Source organism: Pseudopodoces humilis, chromosome 1 (genome assembly GCF_049639895.1).
Source record: "Pseudopodoces humilis isolate 2021_Gansu_Grassland_sample_001 chromosome 1, ASM4963989v1, whole genome shotgun sequence".
Classification (NCBI taxonomy): domain Eukaryota; kingdom Metazoa; phylum Chordata; class Aves; order Passeriformes; family Paridae; genus Pseudopodoces; species Pseudopodoces humilis.
Window position 1 is genome coordinate 92,114,699 of NC_142200.1, and position 24,236 is coordinate 92,138,934.

General features: G+C 37.4%; 1 protein-coding gene across 4 annotated transcripts in view; it reads left to right on the plus strand.

The window, feature by feature from the left end:
• CDKAL1 (CDKAL1 threonylcarbamoyladenosine tRNA methylthiotransferase) overlaps positions 1 to 23,882 on the plus strand; it is a 377,880-nt gene extending 353,998 nt beyond the window's left edge. For all 4 annotated transcript variants that reach the window (XM_088053806.1, XM_005525251.3, XM_014254558.2 and 1 more), the window contains 2 exons: positions 621 to 785; positions 23,187 to 23,882. In XM_088053806.1, the coding sequence (XP_087909932.1) occupies positions 621 to 785; positions 23,187 to 23,393 (372 nt within the window). In that variant the 3' untranslated portion in view covers positions 23,394 to 23,882. The remainder of the gene's footprint in view (positions 1 to 620; positions 786 to 23,186) is intronic.
• The last annotated feature ends 354 nt before the right edge of the window (positions 23,883 to 24,236 follow it).

Below are 24,236 nucleotides of genomic sequence, written 5' to 3' on the forward strand. Positions count from 1 at the left end.
CTTTTTTGTGGAGTGGGACTGTCTGATATCATGGTTGTGCAAATTCAGGAAAGAGTGGCATTAGTTGCTGACCCAAGAAACAGTCGTCTATTTTTACAGGCATTCATTGTCAATCATGCATCTCAGCTGGAAAGGATCTGCACAATCAAAATATAAAGGCTTGTGCAAAGAGAAACATGGGTATACTTTCTGTCCTGAAGCCTTTACAGACTCAGAAAATTTTCTTTTTAAGAAGTGTCATGGGACGGAGATGAAAATGGGAAGTCAGTCAGTTACAGCAGTCAGTTTGAACTGTGTAGTACAAATGCCCTTGAGAACTGTTTGGGTCTGGATTCAAAAGCTTCAATTCAGGCCCAACTTTCTCATCAATCAAAAACATGACTTAAGGAATCGGTTGGAGTTGTAAAGAGCTGAGCTAGCACTGCAAAGCTCTTGTAGAATTCAGGCTGGAGATCTTACTGGTCAAGTGTGCCAAGGGCTGTAATGTACAGTGGTGAATAAAATGTTTAAGTTTTAGGATTTTCTCTGATGTTTATCAAAAATCTGTTTTCTGAGTGGATACTAGAGACTCTAATGTTCTTTGTGGTATTTAGTAACTATGTCTTTATTTTATTTTAAAGGTTCTTGTACCAAAGGATCCTCTGTTAATGGGCAAGATGGTAGAAGTGAATATTTATGAAGCTGGGAAACATTTCATGAAGGGGCAGCCAGTATCAGATGCCAGAGTTCACACTGCATCCATCAGCAGACCGTTAGCAAAAGGAGAAGTTTCTGGTTTAACAGAGGTGAGTAAAAGACATTTTCTGCTTTACTACACTGGCAAATCCACAGCTGTTCAAGCAAAATTATTCCATGCTATGTATCTGTTATCATTTTATAGTTCCCATTTATATATGCATGAAGCTTTAATCTTTTCTGACAGATTGAAATCTGAATTCAAAATATGTTTTTGCTGATGCCCATAGCTTTACTTTGCTGACCGTAAAGGCAATAATACCCTTGTTTCTAGATGCAAGATGAGGAAAGAACCCTTGTTTCTAGATGCAAGATGAGGAAAGAACTTACTAGAATCGAAAAGATTAAACACCAGTATTTATATAATTCAATGTATTTCAGTTTAGTGGAAGGATGAATCAGTTGACTTTTCTTTACAAAGCTGTTTTTAAAAAAACATGTATTGATTGCATATCTGTTAAAACAGATCTCAACGCTATTCAGGGATTCAAAATTAATTGATGGGTAGAGGTGCAGAATATTTAAAATATATTTTGGAAAAAGGTCAACATCTCATTTAGTCATGTAAAGAAAATGAAACTCTTTTAAAAAGAGATCTGATTCTTATTTTACAGCTCAGTAGATATGGCTGTTAGCCAAGTATTCTCATAGATTTCATGGAGCTCTAGTTGTAAAAACTGATGGAGTGTGAAATGAAAATGTGTATCACATTTCTAAGCATCATTTGTTGTCCTTTCTCCAGCACTGTTGTTAGGATCTCCAAAAATATGTAGCACATGGGAGAAGGATAATTTGCAGTTTATCAGCCACCTTACTGCTTTTACAGTAAATTGCTGATAAGTATTAAAGTATATACATGTCCTTGTTTATGTTCTAAGCAGTCACATTTAAAATACATCATCAAGGCATACCCTAGGTGACCAGTGTTAAGCTGAGCTCCTTGGTCTCCTGAGTAAGCCTGGCTGTGGAAACATAGAGCAGCAATAATGCACTCCCTTGTAATGCACCTACTGTAATGTGTTCAGCAGATCATGACACTTAGGCACAAACACATTACTAAGCTCTCCATTAATATTGTCCGTGTGTATGTGTATAATGGCCTGATAAGGGTCTGTAAGAGATAAAAAACAGCCAAAACCTTCAAATTGTCTGGTTGGACTATGTGGCTATTTAAACACAGCTGATTTTTTCATCAGAATGTTTTTTTTTAAATAATCTGCTGGAACAGAACCAAGACAATTAAACTGACTATGTGCTGCCAGAAGCTTGTAGATGGGGACAAGCAAGCAGACTCTTGACTGAATTTTTTTATGTTAAAATGAGAGATAAAATTATTAAAATCAAGGATGCTGATAATTTCCATAGGGACTCATTGAGATATATAGATCTTGTCCTGCCCTGTGGATAGGCACGAACAAGTACCTGGACTCCCCCTGTAAATGGCTGCAGCTAGCAAATGATAAGGCAAATTGCTTTTTGTGACTTTTGTGCTTACCAGTGCTCCTTCAAGGGAGTATCTTATATATGGTTGGTCCACTGGAAATGTTAGGAACTTTTGTTTAATGGAAAAAAATAGATTCTTGGTATTTCAGTAAACGGAACGTCTTTGTTACATATAAGCTGCAGGTGAAAGCTTTTAATCACACTTGGCCAATGTGTAATACATAGAACATGAACTGAAATTCTTAGTGGGAAGTTCATCCTGAAAAATCTTACATACAGATAGAAACTCAGGAGCTTTCTTTAGGTTTCCAGAAAAAAAAAAAAAAATTCAGTTTGCCACACAAGTTACTTTGGATTTCTGGCTGGCTGCAAGGTGCAATTTGGGTTGCCCTGTTTGGTTGGACTGCTGGGAAACACTTTCTGCTGTGTGTGCTCAAGACATATAGTTCAGTTCCAATCAAAGATGCTTTGAGCAAGATAAAAGGGGCAACATATGAGGGTCATGTGAGCCTTTTGTAGCTTGTTATGTGCAGGTTGGGGAAAGATGAAGGAGGCAACTCAGAACGGATGAATTCAGATAATCACTCAAAAGTAGCAAAATATCTTGGATCTTTATCAAGATCTCAAGTGTCTTTGCTAGGTTTTCTGCAGCATGCAGAACTAAAATTTTGGATAAATTTTCCACACAAGAATTAAGGTCTGCTCATTATTAATGGTGTTTTCATTAACTTACATAGGACACAGTAAAAGGGATTTCAAAATCCATCACAGCTGCACTTCTTTCTATTGAGGAATGTTCACAGAAAGAGTGAAAGCTTTTGAAACTAGTTTTTAGGGAAATTAATTAATTGAGAGCACCATCATGTGAGGGTGTCAAAGCAAGTCATAAACTCATCCTAAGCAAGAAGGTACTTCTAGAGATGCTGTGAGAAGTACCTCCAAAGAATCAGAGCTTATTTGCAATTGTGTGCTCTCTTTCTCATCTCATACATAACCCTCAACAATTTTTTCTGACAAATTCAGAGTGAACACCACAAGCAAGATGTGTGTATGAAGGAACAGTTGTAGGCCTTTTTTTACCTTTTTGGCTGCATTACTCTAGCAGCAAATTGGTCCAAAGAAATAAAAGAAGTAGGTCACCAACTGGAGTCAACAGATTTGACTGAAAAAGAGGGAATGCAAAGTGCATAAACACAAAGGACAATTGATTAAAAATATTCCATAAAATAATCACACACAGTGTATATGTGACAAGTAAGGAGGCAAATATATATAGAATTAATTCAGAGTATTTCTAACATTTCATTCTTTTCCAGTGTATGAAGAACACTGCTAATATGTATGTCCATTGATGTACTAATGATGCTGAATGTCTTACAGTTGTTATACTCCTTAAGGAAAAATCTGTAACCAAGTATATGGGCTTAGAACAAGGTCTTGACATTCAGTAATGGTAGTCTCTGTGGTAGAATTTGGGACAGGAAGGACAGAGGAGTCTTGGAGTCAGCAGCTCGGTTAAAAAACTGTCAAAGCAATCAGACTTAGTGATTGTAGTGGACATATTAAGTAGTAAAATGCACTTTTGTATTTGCCAGGATTTTTTTAATATTTTACTTCAGCATGAATTTTCTTATAAAAACCACTCAAAAGGGAGTGATGTCTTTAAGTGGCACAATTTTACAGGAGGGCTGTTTAGGGAGGCAAACACTTCTGGAAGTTCTAGTTGACAGATCTACTGTAGACTTGCTTGGGTTTCAAATATGCAGTTGCTGATTCAGTAATAGAACCATGCTTAGAAGGCATATATTGCAGAGGATATATAAGTAAAAGTTGAAGTCAATCAAGGCATTTTTTTATCTGGTTCTAATAAATCTAAGATTAGTGTATTTATTTATGTATTAATAGATAAATATTTATTAACATTAATTTATTGATTAATATTAACATTATTTATGTCCAGTATGTGAACTGGACATCAAAAAACAGTGACAGTAACATTAAAAGGAACATTTAGACAAAACAGACTTGTCATGAGTTAGTAACTGCAATTACAAATATCAGTGAATAAGTATTTCAAAGCTTTGATCAAGATTTAGTTCTGTTAAGTTTCACAAGAACAAAAAGAAGATGTAAATGGTGTAGATGTTACATCCTTTTGTTGAGGTAGTCTTGAAGTTGACAAAGTATTAAGAGTACACTTCAGCATTTTGAGATTCAGAAAAGCAATTTAGCATGTTTTCTGTGTTCTTAAGCACTCTGGTAAACTCGTATTTGAGGATTTCGAGGTGTGTTTGCAATGCACATAGTGTTGAGTATGTTATTTTTGGATAATATTTTTGAAAAGTCAGCAGTGTATATCAACAGTCTGAATGTAATCTAATTTTTAAAAAAACAATTTTAATATTTGTATTAGTTTCATTTGGCCATATTTACAGATCTTGACTGTTTCTCAGCAGCATAGAGTAAAATACCTAGTAAATGTATCCTATTTACAGACAAATGTTTGCCCAAAACTATTCATTGAAAAAAAAAGTAGGAATCTGCAAGAATATGATCTCTTGTTAGAACCAGAAATAGCGCATGTTACGCTTCTGAACTCCAAAAATAATTCTGGTTGTTTACATGTGTTCTGTGACTAGAAGAAGAAAATACTGCAGGATGAGAAATATATGAAGAAAAGACCAAAGGGCTGAGAAATAAAAATAAACGGCTGGCTACCTGCCAGAGTTGCAATGCATTGCCAGAATCAAAGCCCCAAAAGTATGAGGTCCTTTGGTGGGAAATTTTAATCAGATGGAAAATTAAGGCAAGAGAAAAAAAATAATTTTAACAGGCTGTTTAATCCCCAGTCATGATTATTTTATGTTCATAGTTCATGTTTTTGTAATGCATCTATGACTGACTTTCTTTTCAAACAAATACAGGCACATCTTTAGTGTTTTCTGTTTTCCATTGGTTTCTGTGATGATATTTTCCATGTCTAACACTTCCCCTCTGAATGGCATCTGCTGGGAGCCACCATTTGCAATGTCTCCTTTTGTAAGTCCAGGGTCTTAGTGCACATCTCAGTGTCTCCCAGGCTTGGAAATACCCACAGTTGGCCTGTTAAGCTAACAGTTATTCAAGTCATTTGGCTCTTTGGAGGAAATGAGGAGTCAGGCACTGATTTTTAGTTAGCAACCAATTATTTGCTTGTTCCTGTTTTCTCCCCCATCCTCCCTGCGTTTTAACTGCAGTAGGTTATTGTGGCATTGTGCTTCTGGATTCTAATGAAGATGCTTTGTTACTGGTCTTCCAGTTAAGCCACAAATATTTTCTAGTTACATGAGCAAAAGATGACCTTTAAACATCACCCAGCCTTTTTTCTGATGTTAAGAAACAGGAAAGATGCATATATCAAACACTTCTTTATAGCCTGCCAGAAAGAAAATTCAGCAAAGCATAGCTTAAAGGAAACTCTCTGATCTCAGGTAGAAAGGGTGCTTCACTTGCAGGCAAAATAAAATGGAGAAGGGGGAAGAAAATATTTTCTGCTGGAACAGAAATGAAAGAAATCATGTCAGAATTAAGATCTCTATATTGGGAACTTCCTTCAAGGACTTGGAAGGAAATATGGAAGATAGGCATTAATAAGCACAGTTTTTACATGTGCTGGAGTTTCAAAGTGGTGGAAAATTTGGTTCCCGAACAGGAACTAGAGATCAGAGATTTAGGGCAAAAAGAGAATGAGGAAGCAAATTTTAGATCAAAAAATGGAATAGAGGTGTGAGTAGAGGAATCTTTCATAAAATTCAGCAAGTAGAAGAGTATGAGAAATGCTGATGAAAGATTGGAATTTCCAAAGGAGAAAGATAAACTAATACAGAATATACCTTTTACCTCTCTCAGAAAGCTACTTTGCAAAGGGATCTTTGTATCACAAAGTCCAAGAAAGGGCAGTTTGAGAAATGTGGTTTCTCTTAAAGAGAAACATACTGACAAAAAAAGGAACATTTTCTATGTAAAATCATTTTCAGGTGATGCTTTATGAAAATATGATGCACTACTTGGTGCTCTTGCACTCTTAGGAACATACCTTCTGTTAGGTCAGTTGAATTCTCTCCTGCTTTCTGACACTTTTTTTGTGACACGAGGCTGAGTGGTGCAGTTGTCACACCTGAAGGATGGAATGCCATCCAGAGGGACTTGAGCAAACTCAAGCACTGGGCCCATGGGAATCTCATGATGTTTAACAGGACCAAGTGCGAGGTGCTGCAGGACAATCCCTAGTATGAACACAGACTGCAGAATGAACAGGTCCAGAGCAGCCCTGCAGAGAAGGACTTGGGGGTGCAGGTGGATGAGAGGCTGGACATGACCCAGCAGTGTGCACTCCCAGCCCAGAAAGCCAAACGTGTCCTGGGCTGTATCCAAAGCAGTGTGAGCTGCAGGGCAGGGAGGGGATTCTGTCCCTCTTTTCTGGTGAGACCCCACCTGCAGTGCTGCATCAGCTCTGGGGTGCCAGCACAGGAAGGACATGGACCTTGGAGCAAGTGCAGAGGAGGGGCACCAAGATGATCAGAGGGATGGAGAACCTCTCCTATGAGGAAAGGCTGGGAGAATTGCATTTGTTCAGCCTGGAAAGGAAGAAACTTGGGGTTAACCTAATTGTGGCCTTCCACTATCTGAAAGGAATCTGCAGCAAAGAAGGAGAGCAACATTTTACATGAGCAGGTAGTGACAGGACAAGGGGGAATGCATTCAAAGTAAAAGAGAGTAGGTTTAGATTAGATATACAGAAAAAATTCTGTACTGTGAGGGAATGAGGCACTGGAACAGGTTGCCCAGAGAAATTGTGTGTGTCCCATATCTAGAGGTGTTCAAGGCCAGGTTGGATGGAGCTTTGACAACCTGATTTAGTGGGAGGTGTCCCTGCCCATGGCAGCGGAATTGGAAACAGAGGATCTTCAAGGTCCCTTCCAACACAAAACATTCTACGATTCAATGATTCTCTGAAAAAACTGATTGTAGGGCAAAGTGTGCAAGTATTTAGTGCTTTTGCATGTATTAATCTGTTTTATTGAATGTGTTACTTGTATTCCCTACTGGTTGTAAATAGAGGTCATAAAAGATGGTGTAAAATCTTTCTTAATTAATCTTTTTTTCTTACATTTTCTGCAGTTATTTCATGAAGGTCTCTATAAAGTTAATGTAATAGGCATATTTCCTTTTGACGAGCAGAGCTCAATGCCACCCATGAATGATTTTTAAAAGGACCTTCAAAGCCTCATTTTTTCCTGAAAATTTGTCACGTACTGTTTCTTAGATGCAGATTTTCATGACCTACACATTCTCTGCATGCTGTGATGGGTTTGTTTATTTTAGGAATTGAGTTGACTTGAATTTCATTTCTGTGTGAAGGCCCATTTCTTTGCTTAATATTTGAAACTTGCAATCAGGTCTTTCTTATGGGCAGAATAAATTTTTCTTGCTGGGTTTAGATAAGCACTGGTTTGAATCACATGTAGTGGTTTGGGAATTTTAGTCAATTCTGGTCTTTAGGAGCATACTTAGCCACTGCCTGAGACAAACACTTGAATGTAAGTCAGGCACTGTGGGTCCTGGGTATGGGCTGGGTGACTTCTTTGTTTCCAGCCTTAGCTGCTATAATTAAATGAACATATTAATTTAGCCATTTGATGACTCGCAAACTGGAACAGAAGGTAGTGCAAGTGTTGATCCAACACATTTCTCTAACCTACTTAGAGGGCTAAAATACACAGACGTGATTTAAGACAGCAAACCCAAGAGCCAGCATAAGACCTTCACCAAGTAGTTTCATCCTGGTGTCTTTAATTTAATGGGCATGTTGTCTTTCTGTCCATCCTTCTGGCAGGGCTGAATTTCAACTGCAGTGATCAAAGCTCAGCTGAAACAACACATATTACATAGTCCCTTTTCAAACAAATGCTCACCACAATCCATTCAGGTGAAAATATCTGAACTTTTATTTATTTACTTTTAATTTCCTCAATAGACAGTGTTATTTTGCTGAATGTCACTGTTTAATCACTTAAATTACTTAATTATGTGAATCCTGTGCAGTTCATGCAATAAATGGAAATAGTAATGGCTGGGAGGATTCAACTCTTAAGTCATTTTCTGGAGAATAAGCAAAGGTTAAAAGAAATGTTCTACCCCTTCTGACTCCAGAAGTAAAACTCTAAGTGCTAAAATAGTTCTGCCATTTTTGTGAATTATTTCTAGTACTCAACCTGCTGATGCTGCACTGCAATATCAGTATGTGGGTTCTGCTGTCTGTTGGCATAGGGAAATGTGTAGCCATGGTAATTTTAACTACTTGACACTCCCTGTAATATTTAGGAGTTCCTTTTAAAATATTTTTTCTTTTCCATCAGATCTCTAACAAGCAGACTCCAGGAAAAATTTAATAGCATTTGGTTTTGGTAATCCTTTATTGTTTAATATACCAATGTTCAGTAAGTTATAATTGGCTTTCAGGAGAAAAATATAGCAGCCACAACTTTTCTCAATTTTTATATTGTTTTGGAAGTCATCTACATCCAACCCACAAAAATCATCATAGGTTTGAATTTTATACCTCTCCAGAAGACTTTAATACAAAGATAGGTGAAGGATATTCAGCCCACATGTACATTTTATCTCTGCTTGCAGTATTTAGTCATCCATTTTCTTTTTATTAGTACTCCTCAGATCACCAAAAAGCACACTTAGGCAGTATTTCTCTCTCCATTCCTTCCCTGTCTCTCCTTTTCCTGTGAGCAAATACACAGTAAGAGGTATCAGCTATTTATGTCTTGAGTGGATGTTATTTCTATCTGTTCCTCCTTTATTGAAGGTGTAATTAAAATAGCCTCTCTACATGAATACTTGAAAGGGACAGCACAAAAAAGGCACATGTAGCTCATGATACAGCTTTCCCCATCACCAAATGAAAGGTCAGTAGGAGGTTTGAATTTACACATATGAAGTTCCGGAATGTTGAACATCCACCTCTTAGAAATTGTTTCCAAAATCATTGAAGTGAGATGATTCATTACCTTTGAGATTGTTTTGAAGGGCAATAAAAATTACAGTCATGAGATTAAGCTATTTTTTTAACTAAAAACTGTTTTAAAGTGTAGCTAATTTAAAAAAAAAATTCCAAACCATGTTAAAGGTAAACTGCCATGTTCTGTATGTTAATATTATTACATGTTCAAAATATTTTTTAGATTCTGAGTAGATTAATGGGTTTCTAATAGTCTAATAATATCCTTTGTGTTCTTGCTTAGTCCCTTTATGATAATGAGAATTGCTAAGGTATACATAAATTTTGTAAGTAACTCTTTTTTTTTTATTCTGACAAATCTATTGAAAAAGCATTGAACTGCTCTGCAGTATTAGGATTAATTGTGAATTATAGTAGGATACCCAGATATGTTTTTAATCATAATTTTCCCAGTCAGACTTTTATAATATTTGGATGTAGTGATTTATGCTTGTGCTTTTAACATACTTATAAGAGATTTATTAGAAATTAGAGATTTTTGCTTTTAATTTTGTGTTGTCAAGGGTAATAAGATAAAGAAAAAGCATAAGAAAAAAGGGAGAAGGCTTTTCAGTAAGAGAAAGAAACAAATTTTGTAAGGTTTTGTAATTACTGTAATATTTTCTAATTTATAGCTGGAGAAGATGACTGCTTATAAAAATCCAAAGGTACATTTGCAGGGGCTATGTCTTTGACTGAAATTAAATTGCAGTTGAACAATAAGTTCTATTTGATGGCTGCATTGGAGGAAAGGTATCTTAAAATATTCAAATACCATACTTCAGTGAAGTGGATGTGAAATTCACAGCCTTAAATTTAGTCCACCAAGGATATACTCCTAACTACCCTAGAATATCCAAAAAACTTACTGTGACTGTTGAACACATGAAAATGAATAAAGACAGTCCACAGAATGCTACAGCATCTAAGCAAGCTTAGAAACTGGTGCTTATGCAAAGGTCACGTACAGTAACTTTGTGTTTGTGCAGGCTGTATTCCATATCGAGTTTAACATTCCCTCCAGATCCTTTATCATGCCTTTAGCTATTAAAGCATGTTGTTGGAGATTTACTGGACCAAGCAACAATAGACATAAACCCTTGCCCTCCTACTACAATCTCTCCCACTAAGATACTTTTAAATGAGTCTTCTCAAACTACAGGGGTAATAATCACTGTAAAAATTTGCATTCTCTCTTTAAGGAACTTGGCTCAGTGCCTATGAGTTTTCACAGGACCTGACTCCTAAACTGAGCTTTAGGTTCAGTTCTTATTTTCAGCAATTTCCAAAGCAAGCTGTTCCTGTGGGCTCTATCAAAGACCATTAGGTAAAAGAAACACAAAAATTACTGGTTATATAAGTACTTTGTTAAAGACAGCTTTACTTGTGGTTAGTGTACAGTACACCAATCTTGATAACCTTCCTCTGACTACTTCCCATTGTGTATTTAAATTACTTGAAGAGTTCTCCCACTAAAATTTATTATTTCAGACCTTAGAAACCTTCTTAAAAATGTAAAAATATTTTCCACTGATTTATTCTAATGCCAGCCATTCTAGCCTGAAATTACTACTGGATCTGTTGTAATTGTCTGATCCAGCACTGGGATAAGGAATTCTGGACTGAAAGATCTAGTCAGGTTCGCGTGAAAGGTTATGGTGGTGGTATGGTAGGGTTAGTGTAGATAGCCCAAATCCCATACATGTTCCTGCTAAGATAAAATTGGTGCTACATCTGTTTGCAGGGTCCTTTAGGTGTTAAACCTTTCTTTTTCATCACAACATATTGCAAAGCTTGTTCATCATTTTCACAGGGAGTTGACTCAGCAGATTTGCAGGTTGGCATCAGAAACGGTCCATGTTTTGAGGTTCCAAAAGAGTCAGAGGGCTTCAAGAACAGCTTTTTTGTGCTTGAAACTTGAAAAGTCCATGGAATGTTAAAATTCCAGCATATTTACTTTCATTTCTTCAACTCCAGGCAGGACCACAACTCAGATTTGGTGTAATAATATAATCATGATCTGGGACATATTTCTTCCATCCTAGATATTATAAAAAACTGGAGTTATGATGAGGAAAGTACATGTACTGCAGTGGTGCTTCACCTTTTAATCACTAAGGTAACAAGCACTGGCATGAAATAATTTTTAATTAGGATACAGTAGTTTAAAGTCAAAACCAAAGTTATTCTACACATTCATTATTGCCACCATGGTATAAAAGAAATAGTATGGACTTTTCTCATTCTTTATTGTAAAAAGGGCTGACAGATCATTTATAAATTAAAAGCATGCATTTAAAAATGTTTAAATATTTTTCAAGAAGAAATGTACATTTTTAATTGCTCTTGGTGATGGCAATCACACAGAATAATTAAGGACCCAAAGGCAGACCATTTTTGATCTAGATAACTCATCAGCCCATAAGAAAATAGTTAATCCTAAGTTTCTGGCTCAATTTAAGTCAGTAAATGAGTGTTGATTTTCCTGTGCTATCAGTGTCTTCTTTATGACAGTTTTTATTTTGCCCTTTTATCTGGTCTTACCAGTAGAAACACTGTTTTGTGAGACTTGGCATGTAAAGAAGCCCCTGTCCACACGAGTGCGAGCAGGTTGGCTTTATTCCAGGGCACAATTGGCCAGCCTCTGGCATGGGACAACCTAAAGGGTTGACCTGGCTCATTTGGTGTTATCCAATTCCCTCTTTTCCAAGGGCTGCCAGGTCAGTGTCATGTATGTGGGAGCACATGTGATGTGTGGAGCAGGAGAGATCGTAGCTATTAATTATATGACACGTTTCTGTCTGGCCAGGTGATTGGCAAGGCGTGGCAGTCCAGGCTCTTGGTAGACCCACGTGACCTCTCAAAAAGGTTTGACCACCCAAGTACTACAACCTGAGATGGATTTGTGATGGATAAATAGTGAAAGGAATTAAACCTGACTGACTTAGAGAGCCAGATGTCAAATGCAAAACAAAAAGAAAAGGCCCCATGGGAATTATTATTATTTTTCTTTGGTCTCAGTATAATCAGGGGTCCTTGACACAATATTATGTGAGAAAATTATTCACTAAATGTCTTGGCTTTCAAATTGATGGATTCTTCTTCATACCTATATATATATGTGTGTACTCTGACAGAATTTGAACAAAAGTTCCATTTTGGATTGTAGTGTCTTGGAAGTGTTTGTGAAAGTACTTTTGATGGAACAAAAATGTGTAGGCAGTACATTCAAGCTCTTTTTGTCAAAAAAAATCACGTAGCTGCAAAAACTACCTATGCATAATATCAACCAGATGGATTTCTGGTCCTGAGGAAAGGGTCCTGTTATCAGGACTAGAGGATTTTTTTTTTAACTCTCGTCCTTGTTTTGACATGACTTCACATGTGATTGTTAAGTCATTTCAGTCAGTGTGACTGTGATTTATCTTATCCGTATGGAAACTATTTTGCAATTCTCACATACAAAATCTCTGATAAGTGCAGATAACATAATTATCATACAAAAAGGACAGCTGTGAATATCCATTTCTGACACAAATAGTTTTTTCATAATACAAGAACTTTAATTTGGTGAAATGATGGAAGTAGTGCTTAGAATGACAGGAATTCTTTTCCTTTTTCAGCTCATGTGTCTCTGGTCCAAAGAAATGTTAGTTCATTATTTTTTCAGTGAGGAGTGCTTAAGATTCTGTAGCATAATCAGATTTTGTCAAAGAACCACAGGGGAAAGCCAGATGTGCAGCTCTTAAGAGCTAGAAAGGAATGAATTATACTTGGGGGAGTATCATGTGTGATAAAAGAAAACTGTTGTAGTGCTGTTAAGCTTTAATATGGAGACATGAAATATTTTAAAATCCAAACCCATCAATTTGTTAAAGACTACATTAAGCCCCACAGTTTGGCTGTGGGCTTGCATTTCTCACCCCTGTAGACATCTGGTATATGTTTACCACTTTCAGGTCATCCTCTGATTTATTTGTGTTTAACTCACTTTTTTGTAACTTCTTCTCCTGGTTTGTGTAACTACTGCGTGTGATTTGGAGTTTCAGGAGTACGGGTTGGTCAGCAGGGTGGTGGCATAAAATAGGTCATTGAAGCTGTGGTCTGGCCTTTCCCTCAGCAGGAGCACTGATTTAGATTTGGGCAAGGGTTTTTTTACCAGCCCTTGCTGTTCTCTCACTGTTACCAGGACAGGCAGAGATTTGGAGGACATCACTTGCCCAGGAGTCAATTGCTGTCAATACTAGTATTCACCTAGAGACAAAAGCAACAGCAGAACATGAAAGAAAGCTATGTATTAAAATATTATGGGCTGTATTCTCACAGACCAGTAGCCTTTTCTAAACAGAGTTTAACAATCCTCATTTCCATGTAAATGCCAGCTGTACTGTGTTTCAGTCTTTAATTAGGTGCTTATGCAGTATTTTCACACATGTCCATGCACAATTTTTTTGTGCACAGAGCTGAGTCTATTCTTTTAGTAGCAGAATCTTTTAGGTTGGAAAAGAACTTACAGATCATCAAGTCCAATCACTAACTAATGTAACACTGCCAAGTCCACCACTAAACCATGGCCCCAAGTGCCACATCCACACATCTTCTAAATACCTGCTGAGACAGGGACTCAGCCACTTCCCTGGGCAGCCTGTTCCAATGCTTGACAACCTTCTGGGTAAAAAAAAAAGTCCTATGTCCAATTTAATAAGTTGTTGTTAGATATTTTTCCTCTTCATTGTTCGTCATGTATTGTTAGTGTTGTTACTTGCCTTTTAAACCTTTCTTTCAAGGGAGTTACTTATTTCTTTCTAACCTTTCCTATGACCCCAAAACTAAATTTCTGAGTGCTTCAGAAACAGCTACAAGTTTATGTTTACATTATCCTCCTGAAATGCAGTTTTTGTCTTCCCATTTCACAGATAAAGATGAGGCAGATGTTTAAGTGTCTGCTAGAAGATTAATCTGGAGAACAAATTTGATGGTGGCCAGTCAAAGATGTTTGGAAATAGATACTTAAAAACTGTTTAAATTCTGTAGCATGTATGCAAACAATACATTGCAGTGTTGACTTCTCAGCATTTAAAACAACTCCAGGAGATGATATATCAAAGATAAAGAGGAAATTAGTATTTTTTACTTTATGGTTAATTCCAGAACTGAATTTTTAGCCAATCCTCAGAATTACCAGATAGAGCACATTGTGTATAACACCCATGTGGGAGAAGACTGAGGTCCAGCGGGTACAAATGGTCAGTATTTGAGCATGACAGGGTACAAGTCCCTGCTCAGGCACTCCAATCCTGTACAACTGCAGAAGCTTGGTCAGACCACCCTCTGAATGGTACGAAGTCTCTCCTGAGGGTAGATATTTGTTCCAGCCTGCAGATTGGATACTTACTGCTCTTTGATGTCTTAGACAGAGTGCCAAGGTGCTATCATGATTATCTAGCATAAAATACACTGGAAGCCAAGAAAGCTTTTTCTCATGTAATCTTTCTTGTGAGGAAGGGCTGACGAATCATTTGTGGTGACTGGGGATAGAGATATTGTGTTAGAGCATTTAGGCTTGCTAATCACAGAAAGTAACCATTGTTTGATGTTTCCATGAGAGAGCCCTCCATTAACTGCAGCTGAACTTGACTGAGTGTGAAATTAAAAAGGAGACGCAGATTTCCAGACACTCCCTCAGGTGCTCAAAAGTATGCTAACTGGCACTGTGGGAGACCTCCTAAAACAACTAAGGATACTTAACAGAAAGGGGCCGTGACAGTGTGAAAAGTAAACCTTTGTATTATCACTGAACCCACAAAGTTGATCAAGATCAGTCACACTGTATTAACTGTTAAATTTTAGGCTTACATGAAATACTTCTTTTTGCCAAGGTCTGCTTCCAGCTGTGCTTGGTGAGCATCTGCACTCCCAGGAACTGGAGGTGTTTAATCCTAGGCAGGAAAGTCTGTGAAAATAAATGTAAGAGAAATTGTCAGGAGACTGCATATTGAGGCATTGCCTAGCTTTAAGAAAATTATTTTAAAACTTAAACTTGACAGACATAAAAGATTTTATAGGCTATGTTGGCTTCTGGTGGCAGCTGGAATCTGAGACAGGAATTGTAGAGACCTGATTGCTCACTTGCATTGTGGCACTGGAGACACTTCAATCTTCTTTATTTTTTTCTCTCCCTGTAAAATGAGGGAGGCATATAGATCCCACAGATACCTACTGGAATGAAATTTGAAACTCTGAAACTGAGGTTGTTGTATTATGTAAGTCTCTGTGGGACATTTAATGCTTGGTTCTGTAGGAAGAAATGAAAACACCATAAATTCAGGATTATGACATATTCTAGGATTAAGGGGAAGGCTTTAGCCAAGAATATGTACACATATCAGTTTATTCTACTTTGCTCTAAGTGAAAGATCTTTGAAATCTTCCTTGATTTTGTGAGACAATGTCCCTTGAGTAAAAAGAGTATTACTCATTTCACTGTTGATATGTGAATATCATTCAGTTGTATTGGTGGTTCTTGTGACATGCATATATATTTTCAGATCTAACTATTCATTTTACTGGGGTACTCTTTCTGATAGAAACCTTTTGTGTCTTTGCCTGTAGCTACCATTGACCTCCACATAATTGTCAGTGTTGTTTCAAGATTTAAAAGGGAAACAAAAAAGGTGATGGTCTCTGAAAGCTTGTGCTGTAAAAAAAAGTATATTGTATTTCATTTAATATTCTCATTTATAGAGCAGTCTTTGAACATTCACATGCTGTCTTTCTTTCATCATCCAACAAAATAAACTGGGGAAATTGTTGTATTATACACACAACCTTAAAATTTTTATTTCAAGAAAACACCCCTCAAAATAAAACCCTAATAAAAAATGTCAATGATCCTTTAAAGGAGTAAGCTGGAATCCTGTGGAATGGTACCTAGTAAGACAGGCCATGGTATGCACACTGAAAAATTACATCTAGTGTTACTACAAGTTAATGTACATCCTGTAATTCACTGTAATGTATTTTCAAAGCCATGAAGCCTGAGCTAGTGATCTCTAGGAAACAGATTTTTCTGTTAGCCAGCTAATTACCAGATAAGTGCCCAAAGCAAGTACCTGCCATCTCCTTCATAAAACTGTCCTATGCATAAGAAGATAAACAGTGACAGAACCCCATCCTGAATTTGTCCACATTGTGCTGCTATGTTTGTTCTTCATTTCAAGTCATTGCTTGGGTGACTGATTTTTGAATCACAAACTTTTTCTGTTTAGGAGATCTCTCAGTTCTGTTGTGGCTGCAGGTGCTGGCTGGAATGCTGGCTGTCATATCCTTTGATTCCGTCATAGTGATTGACACCCCACACACCTTACCACAAAAAAATAAAGCTCAGAACCAGGCATGACAGTATTTTTTAAAGATGTCATGTCTGACCTTGAATGACAGGTTATTTTGACAGGGCATTGTTTGTGTAGTGGAACAATACTGAGTCACTAAGCTTAATAGCAGCACAAAATACAAGTCTGTAAAAAAGGAGTCAAGTCCTGGCTGGAAGCATTTATAGGTAAATATAAAGAAGCAGGCTAAAACAAGTGGGTATCACGAAAAAATAGCACAAGACTTTGTTTTAAACATTTTGGAGGTGGTTTTTGGCTTGTATTTCCTCAGTTGGTTGTTTCTCTTGTTTTTGTTTCTTGTGTTAGTTGAGCTTTTTGGTTGTTTCCTTCCCCCTCAAAGTGTACTTCATAAAGGAAGTTATTTAATAAGCCCCAGTTGCTCAGCCTTCTGTCTAGCAGCTAAGTGCTTTTGGAATTTTGAGGGCTGGTTGAGGGAATAATCTGAAAGACTGGGGAAAGAAAAAGAAGTAGGTAGGCAAGGGCCTACCCTTAGGGAAGAACATGGAAGAGAGCAGGGATATGTCTGCCAAGAAAAACACCAATGCAGCCGTATAGTAATGGTGGGAATTTACAGAGAGAAAATGATTTCATTTTATACTCTTACATAGGAATATTAAAATTTGAATTTAATGTTAATGTAGGAGGAGGAAGCTCCAGATGTGTATCTGTACGACATGACATTACAAATTTTTGTTCCTAGTGGCATCCCTGCCTTTGTTTATTTGATAGGCTTCATGGTCAGATGATGCAAGAGAGAAATGAGGAGAAGTAGAAGGAAAAGTGAGTGGACAGGAGGGATTATCATAGTAGTGATCAAGGTAAAAGTAGCGTAGTGAGTGAAGTGTTTTTTTCTCTGCTGATCAGAGGAATCAGACAGATCATGCAGGTGTTACTGGAAGGAACATGTATTTTGCTGACTTGCTGTGCAGGTCAGGGAAGGCTCTAGTCAAAGATGGTCTCCATAAAGGATGACAGCTGGAAGGAACTGTCAGATTTAATGCAGATGAGCTTAAGGTCAATAAATGTGTATAGCCTCCCATTATTACCTGCTTAGTTGTATTTGACCATGGTCCAGCTTCTAGGAGTTTTGCTGACCTGCTTTGACTGGGTCATTTGTAGTGATCTTGATGAAAGTTAGGAGCTGGGAACTGTAATGAGTTCAGATTTGTATCATGGAGCTGGTCAGGGGCCGAGGTGCTTGGGCTGAGACACCAGGCTTGCTCAGGGCTGGAGAAGGGGTGTCTTTAGGAGCCTCCAGCAGAGGCCTCCCAGCGCCCTGCACAGAGGTTCCTGACAAGACTGAGCCAGGTGCCTCCCTCTGGCACACTTGGGAGGATAAGAGACTGGGCCTAAGTTGAAATGGGAGGTTCAGATGGATATGAAGAGAAGCATTTTCCCCTTGAGTGGGCTCCAGCAGGGGAACAAAGGCCCAGAGGGGTTGTGGTCTCCATCACTGGATGTTGTTTTCAAAGTACAGAAAGAAAAAAATCATATTAAATTCCAAAAGGACCTGGCTGCTTTATTTTTGTTCCTCAAGGTTTCTCATTTTTTAAAATGAGAACTCCGTGTGTATTGGGAATCAGCGAATCCCTAGGAATGGTGTACATCTGATAACATCTGACACAAGCATGCTTGTAGACAGCATTTTCTTTTAACAGCATCATACTGGGCATTCATTGGAATACATGGTGGCAGGGGTGCTTCTTATAGGAATTACTGTGTTAATTCCATTAGGAGAAAAACATTTCCTGTGCCATTTATTTTGTAACTTAAGATCAGCATTCCGCATTTGCAGAAGGCTGGTAGAATTTTCAAAGTAATAAATCAAAGGAGTTTTCTTAATACCTACAGAACTAAATGTGTCTTCCAGAACTATTCAATAAAACTCAATTTACATATTTTTTGTGTGTGTAATCTATGTGACCTTCAGTAACTGTTTGTTTTTTTAAATCTAAAAAATGCCTTTAAAGTGTAATAGCCCAGAGTTTCAAATAGTGCAGCAGGATATGTAATGCATATTTTAACATGTTTTCTTTAAATTTGTCACACAGACTTGTTGTGCATGATTATGTAAAAGTCCATATTTTTAAAGCCAGTAGTACAAGTGTGTGATGTACTTGGTTGGGCTGAAAAATTCAGAAGTCTAATTTATCTTGAGATATGCTCAGTCAAGTAGTTTTTCACAGCAGTTAGCTAACACTTCAAGCTCTAACAGTGCCCCTGAGCCATAAAAGAAATTTGCATGGAAGAAATGTTTTGAATCTATTAAAACCTCAGCTCAGAGCTAAAGAGTTTCTCGTATGTCTTTGTTGACTAACATGAAGTGAGATCTTACAAAAAGCTAGGCTATGATCGACAGATGCCAAATCTTAGGTTATGATGTGATTATGTATTTCTTTCATGCACGGTGGTTGAATCTGGGACTGGAGTTTCAGAAAGACAGGAATCAATGGGTCTGTGCAAGAGTACACAAAATATATTACTCCTGGCAGTCGTCAAGGCAGAATTATTCAAAAAATAATCTGAAATGCATTTGATCATACACTAGAAGTTTTAATAATTTATATTATACCTTATTAGCAAAGTCTTGTGTTTACTTTGTGACTGCCAAAACAAGATGAAAGGCTGCCTCCATGGAAATACAAGATGCTTAGCTCAAAGTCTCTGTCTTCAGTTTGGTAATTTCCTTTCCTCCCCTCATTTTGATTAATAGTATATAGTTTCAAATCTTAGAGTACCTTTTCCTTCACTGTGGTCCTGTTTAGTGAGAGCAGTGCTTAACAAGTCTACCAAAGAGTTTGTGGCCTATCGAGACTGAAACTAGTATAAACACATGTTTTTGAAACTACTTTACCTTAGGGCTTCCTCCAAGCATTTTTTTTTTTGTTAAAAAAAGGCTTTGGATTTAGTTCTAAATTCCACTGAAATGAGTCATTATGGTAATCTTTCTAACTCTTGCAGCTATAAAAGTGTGATTTCTGAGCCCAGCTTAAGGAACTGTTACACTCTGACTAGTGATTGTATGTGGTAAATACCACAGCTGTATCCGTTCAGAATATTACAGAAATTACTTAAAGATTTCCTTGGAAAGCTAAGGCACTGTGAATGTTGTATCTAGAGACAGAGATACAAATAATCTATTAAGTGAGAGCCTGGAGAGCGGACCTGTGTAAATGGTAGTTCAAAAAATGAGATCTTTACCTCCACCAAGGTTTTTTACACCAAAGGTGCATAGAATTATATATACAGTGTTTTTCACTAACACAGCTGTTTATATGATACTTGTGTGCCTAGAAGAACTGCTTATATTCTTAACAGGCCCTTCACTGTTGTCCAGACTGTGGCATGGGCCACTCAGCCCTTACTCAGGAGGGAGAGGGTGCAGAGCTCCTCTTGCCACTGGGGAATTTCTGCCACTTCTCACTGAGCTGCACGACAGACTCTGAGGAAGAGGCATCCACCTGCAGGTGTCTCTGAGTGATTATCCTGCATTTAAAAGCTCAGTATGATTCTCAGGATGGGGACAAAAAGACTGTTATTTTCTACAGGAGCCTTTCTGTCACAAGGAGCCAGATGTACCTCTTTTTAATATACAAATGCATATTCTGTGATGCTGCTCATGTGTCAGGCAGAATTTTGGGCCAAACTAGGGAATAGAGCGTAGGAAGCATGGATCAGATGAATACATGCTTTACTTTCCTTGAAAGGGAATATTTGGCAGGATCACCTGAAGAGGTGTACATTATCAAACACAAACACAGCATGTTTCAGTGGTAAGCTGTGATGTACATCTTTAAGAAAAGGGTCACTTTGGTTTGCAAATTGAGATATTTTTGTCTTTCTACCAAAATAAAAAAAATGCATTTAGTGTATCAGTATGATCATCTCATTTATTGGAAATATGATGAAGTAAGGAAAAAACAGATTTCACAGCTGTACAGGCTGTCTTACATGAAAAGCTACTGGGACAACTCACCAGCAGCGTTCACCACCACTGAAACTTTGTAAACCTTGCTAAAATCTCTTGTGCCATTCTGTCCTACTAGCAGCATGCAGCACTACTGAATGCATATGCAGTGCATGTTGCAGTAGAGGTGTAAGAAAACAGTATGGTAACAAAAAAAAAAAAAGCAGTATAGGCTGTGTATGATCAAAATTATACCAGCAAGATGAGACTCTTTGGTTTTATGCTGGGAAACAGGAAAACAGTATAACTTAAACAAAATGCCAGTGAAACCACTACTGTAAACTATGTTACAGAAACATGATTGAATGCAGGGAACACTGATGTGCTTAACTGTTAGTGAAGGGGAAAAGCTTAAATGAAGTCTCTCAAAACATTTTACAACTTGTAATTTGTGTTTGGGGTGTTTTGCTGCTGTCCCTAGTCTTCCTGAGACATGTAGAAAGGAATTGAAGCTAAACATGAAGAGGAGCATTGAGGAGAAGACCCAACATAATTTATGAGGCACTAGCCCTTTTTATCTGTTTGCCAAGGGGTAGCATCTAGTCTTGTATGACTAAATAACCATGACTTTTATCATGCAGTGTAGAAATATTTAATTAGGAGTCAATAGGCTGATTGTAGTCAGCCAAATTTTAGGTCATGAATCACTGAAAAATATATACCAAAAGAAATAGAATTTTAATTGTAATGATATTTTTACATCTTTATCCATTCCTTTAAATCGCTTTATCCTTAGTGTTAAATGTACCAACAGTACATGTAAAAACAAGTCATTACCATAAATTAAGCACCTTACATTTGTAGAGATTTGTGAGACCTGCAAAGAAAAGAAAGGCTTTATAAGTGTTTAGAAAAAATAAATTGCAAAAGAATTTTGACTGGTTTGTAAAAAATCCTTAATATTGTACATTTTCCAGTTTAATATTCTGGCAAACATTAATCAGCTTTCATTTGGGAGGACAAAATAGCTTTGGCCAAGTACTAAAATTTCAGGTGCCTTAGAAATTGTAATTAATAACTTAATAGTTTTTGATTAACTTAAACATGTTCTGCACAATATAGACTGAAGTTCTGGAATGGTGCTGTTACTGTGCCTCACACTGTGGAGAACTGCACCCTGGTGTACTTACCTGTTTCCTCTGTTTACCCAGGTGATGTTCTTCTAGGTGCAGTATGTGTGAGAAGTCATCTTCATTTCATAGTTCACTTGATCAGTAACCCTTTGCCTGTGTGAACTGGGATCTAAGTCAGCAATAACTCAGCTGTTAGAATAGCACTTCTCCAGGCTGTCATTTGCCCCTTTGATGCTTACTTACCTAACCAGTAGTAATCATTATTTTCCTTCTACAATTACTGTAATGGAGCTGATTGCTGAAATGGAAAACAGGAGGCAGTTACAGAAGGTTTGAATTGTGCTGTCACACTTTCATGGGCAAGGCACCATTCTTGGAGCTTTGATACTTCTTTGAGTTTTCCCAGAAATATGTTCAGTAAAAGATGGAGCGGGCATCTGGACTGTATTTTCATGTGGTCCTGTTTCAGCTTCTTGAAAATACAAGATTATCCAGATAGGTACTTTCTGGATCCCTGATTTGATTTATACACAATATGAAAGGAAAAAAAATAAACTGGTTTAATCAAAAACCCTTTTTTAACTTGAGAATTTCAAACCAATTAAAAATCCAGCTGAACTCAATTGAATTCCCAAGACATTATTCAAATAGAGGGAGGAAAACAGAAATTATCAACAGAAATACTGATGCAATTTATGATGCAGCATTGCGACACTTTTGTTTAATTACACCTTCACCACTCACATCTCTTGCAAATGTCATCAGAGTTTCACTGGATGTTTTTCCTTTTGAATATCTACAATGCTGGACTGAACAAGGGTGAGGCAGAAAAGAGCCTTTTATTCTGTTCACTTGAATTTTCTACTGAAACAGTGATGCAACATCTGTAACTTGTGCTGCAGTTAAAAGGCATCATATTCTTGGGGGTCTTGGTGCTTGCAGTCAGGTTGGGAATGGTAATGGCAGGCACAGCAGGGAACTGGGATTCAATATGCTGAATGAGAAGGTGAGTGTTTTAGCACAGCTGCCTCCTGAGGGTCAGGGGAAAGGAAAAGCCCTTTGGGAGGATTTTCAAGCACCACTGAGCTGGCACACCAGGAGTCGATGATTGACTTTAGAAGATCCCTGCTGTGCAAAGGATTGAGTGTTGTGGTCCCCTTTATCACTGGTTAGGCATTTCTTTTGGAAAAGCCAAAAATCGGAAAGTAGTGAGATAGCAGCAAAGCAAGTAAAAAAATAACCATCAGACAACTGTCTCTGATGACAGTGAGGTCTGGAGATTTGTTTCTGTTGCTAACAGCTGCATTGATTTGGCAGTTAATTTCATTAGAAATACTGATTTTGTATGGCATTTATAAGGTTCCTGTATGAAAAACCAATGACCTGATGATGATGCAGTGCAGGTTGAATTGTTAGTCTTGAAAAGGACATTAATTTCAACCTCAGCATAAAGAGGAGACTGTATTTGGTATGTACAATCAGAAAGACATAACAGTTTCAATCCTAATGTGTGCATTTCTTCACAGGAGTTCAGACGTTCACCACAGAATGGCACAAACTGGAAAGCACAGCCTTCTGCTGAGATCCCAGTGAAAACACAGCTCAGCTCCTGCATGGCTTTGCAGCTCCCATGGCAACAAGAGGGAGGTGGACTGAAGATCCTGTCTGTCAGCCTGGCTCTACTGGCAGTTCTTGTTATGTTTTACTACGGAGGAATGAAAACAGAACTGTGAACTGAATGGGGCTTTTATACAAACAATGAAACTGCTGTTCAGAATTTTCAAAGGAAACATTTTTACCAACAAATTTTTTTTATTTTTTTTTTAAGGAAAAAAAAGCTAATATAAATTGGGCAATAATTTGTACTCACTCTATGCCTTTCCTGTCATTCAAAGGAGAGAACATTAATAAGCTGTGGGAAGGCTTATCTTGCCAAAACCTGAGATCCTTGGTAGAACAGTTTGTTGCATATTTCCTTTTTTTTTCCTGAAATGATGCAATGTTTGCATTGCATTCTCTTTTCGTAATTGCTGTATCAGATAAAATTGCATTAGGTTTATAAAGAGTCTTTCCATTGAGTGATATTGGTCATCTTTTATGGGTAGGATATTTAAAGCTTTCCTAAAGATTTTGCTTGATGCAATGTGATCATTTGGTATCTGTCTTTATACATTAGAATGAGCACTGCTGGGCCATTAAAGTTTGTTATTTGTTGCTATTTATTTTGATGTCATGTCTGAAAGAATTTTTGCCTGCCATCTTGCATCTCTCAACTTCACAATGAGCTAATAGGCTTTGTTAATACAAGAATTATTTTTTACATAGAAATAGTTCTAAAGGTGTTGGGTTTTTATAATTGAATGGGAAGATGTCATTCTGGTGATAGAGTTCTGTTAAAAGAAGGATTTAATACAGTCTGTAGATTTCATACAACACTTGGAGAGCTACCTGGGAATCTCTTAGCTATGCATTGGCTCAATAAAACAATTCTTACTCTATTAGTGGGGAGGTTGCATTTTACACAGTGAATATTTCTAATTACTTTCTTCAAGCTGTTTTTGTCATGACAGGATCTC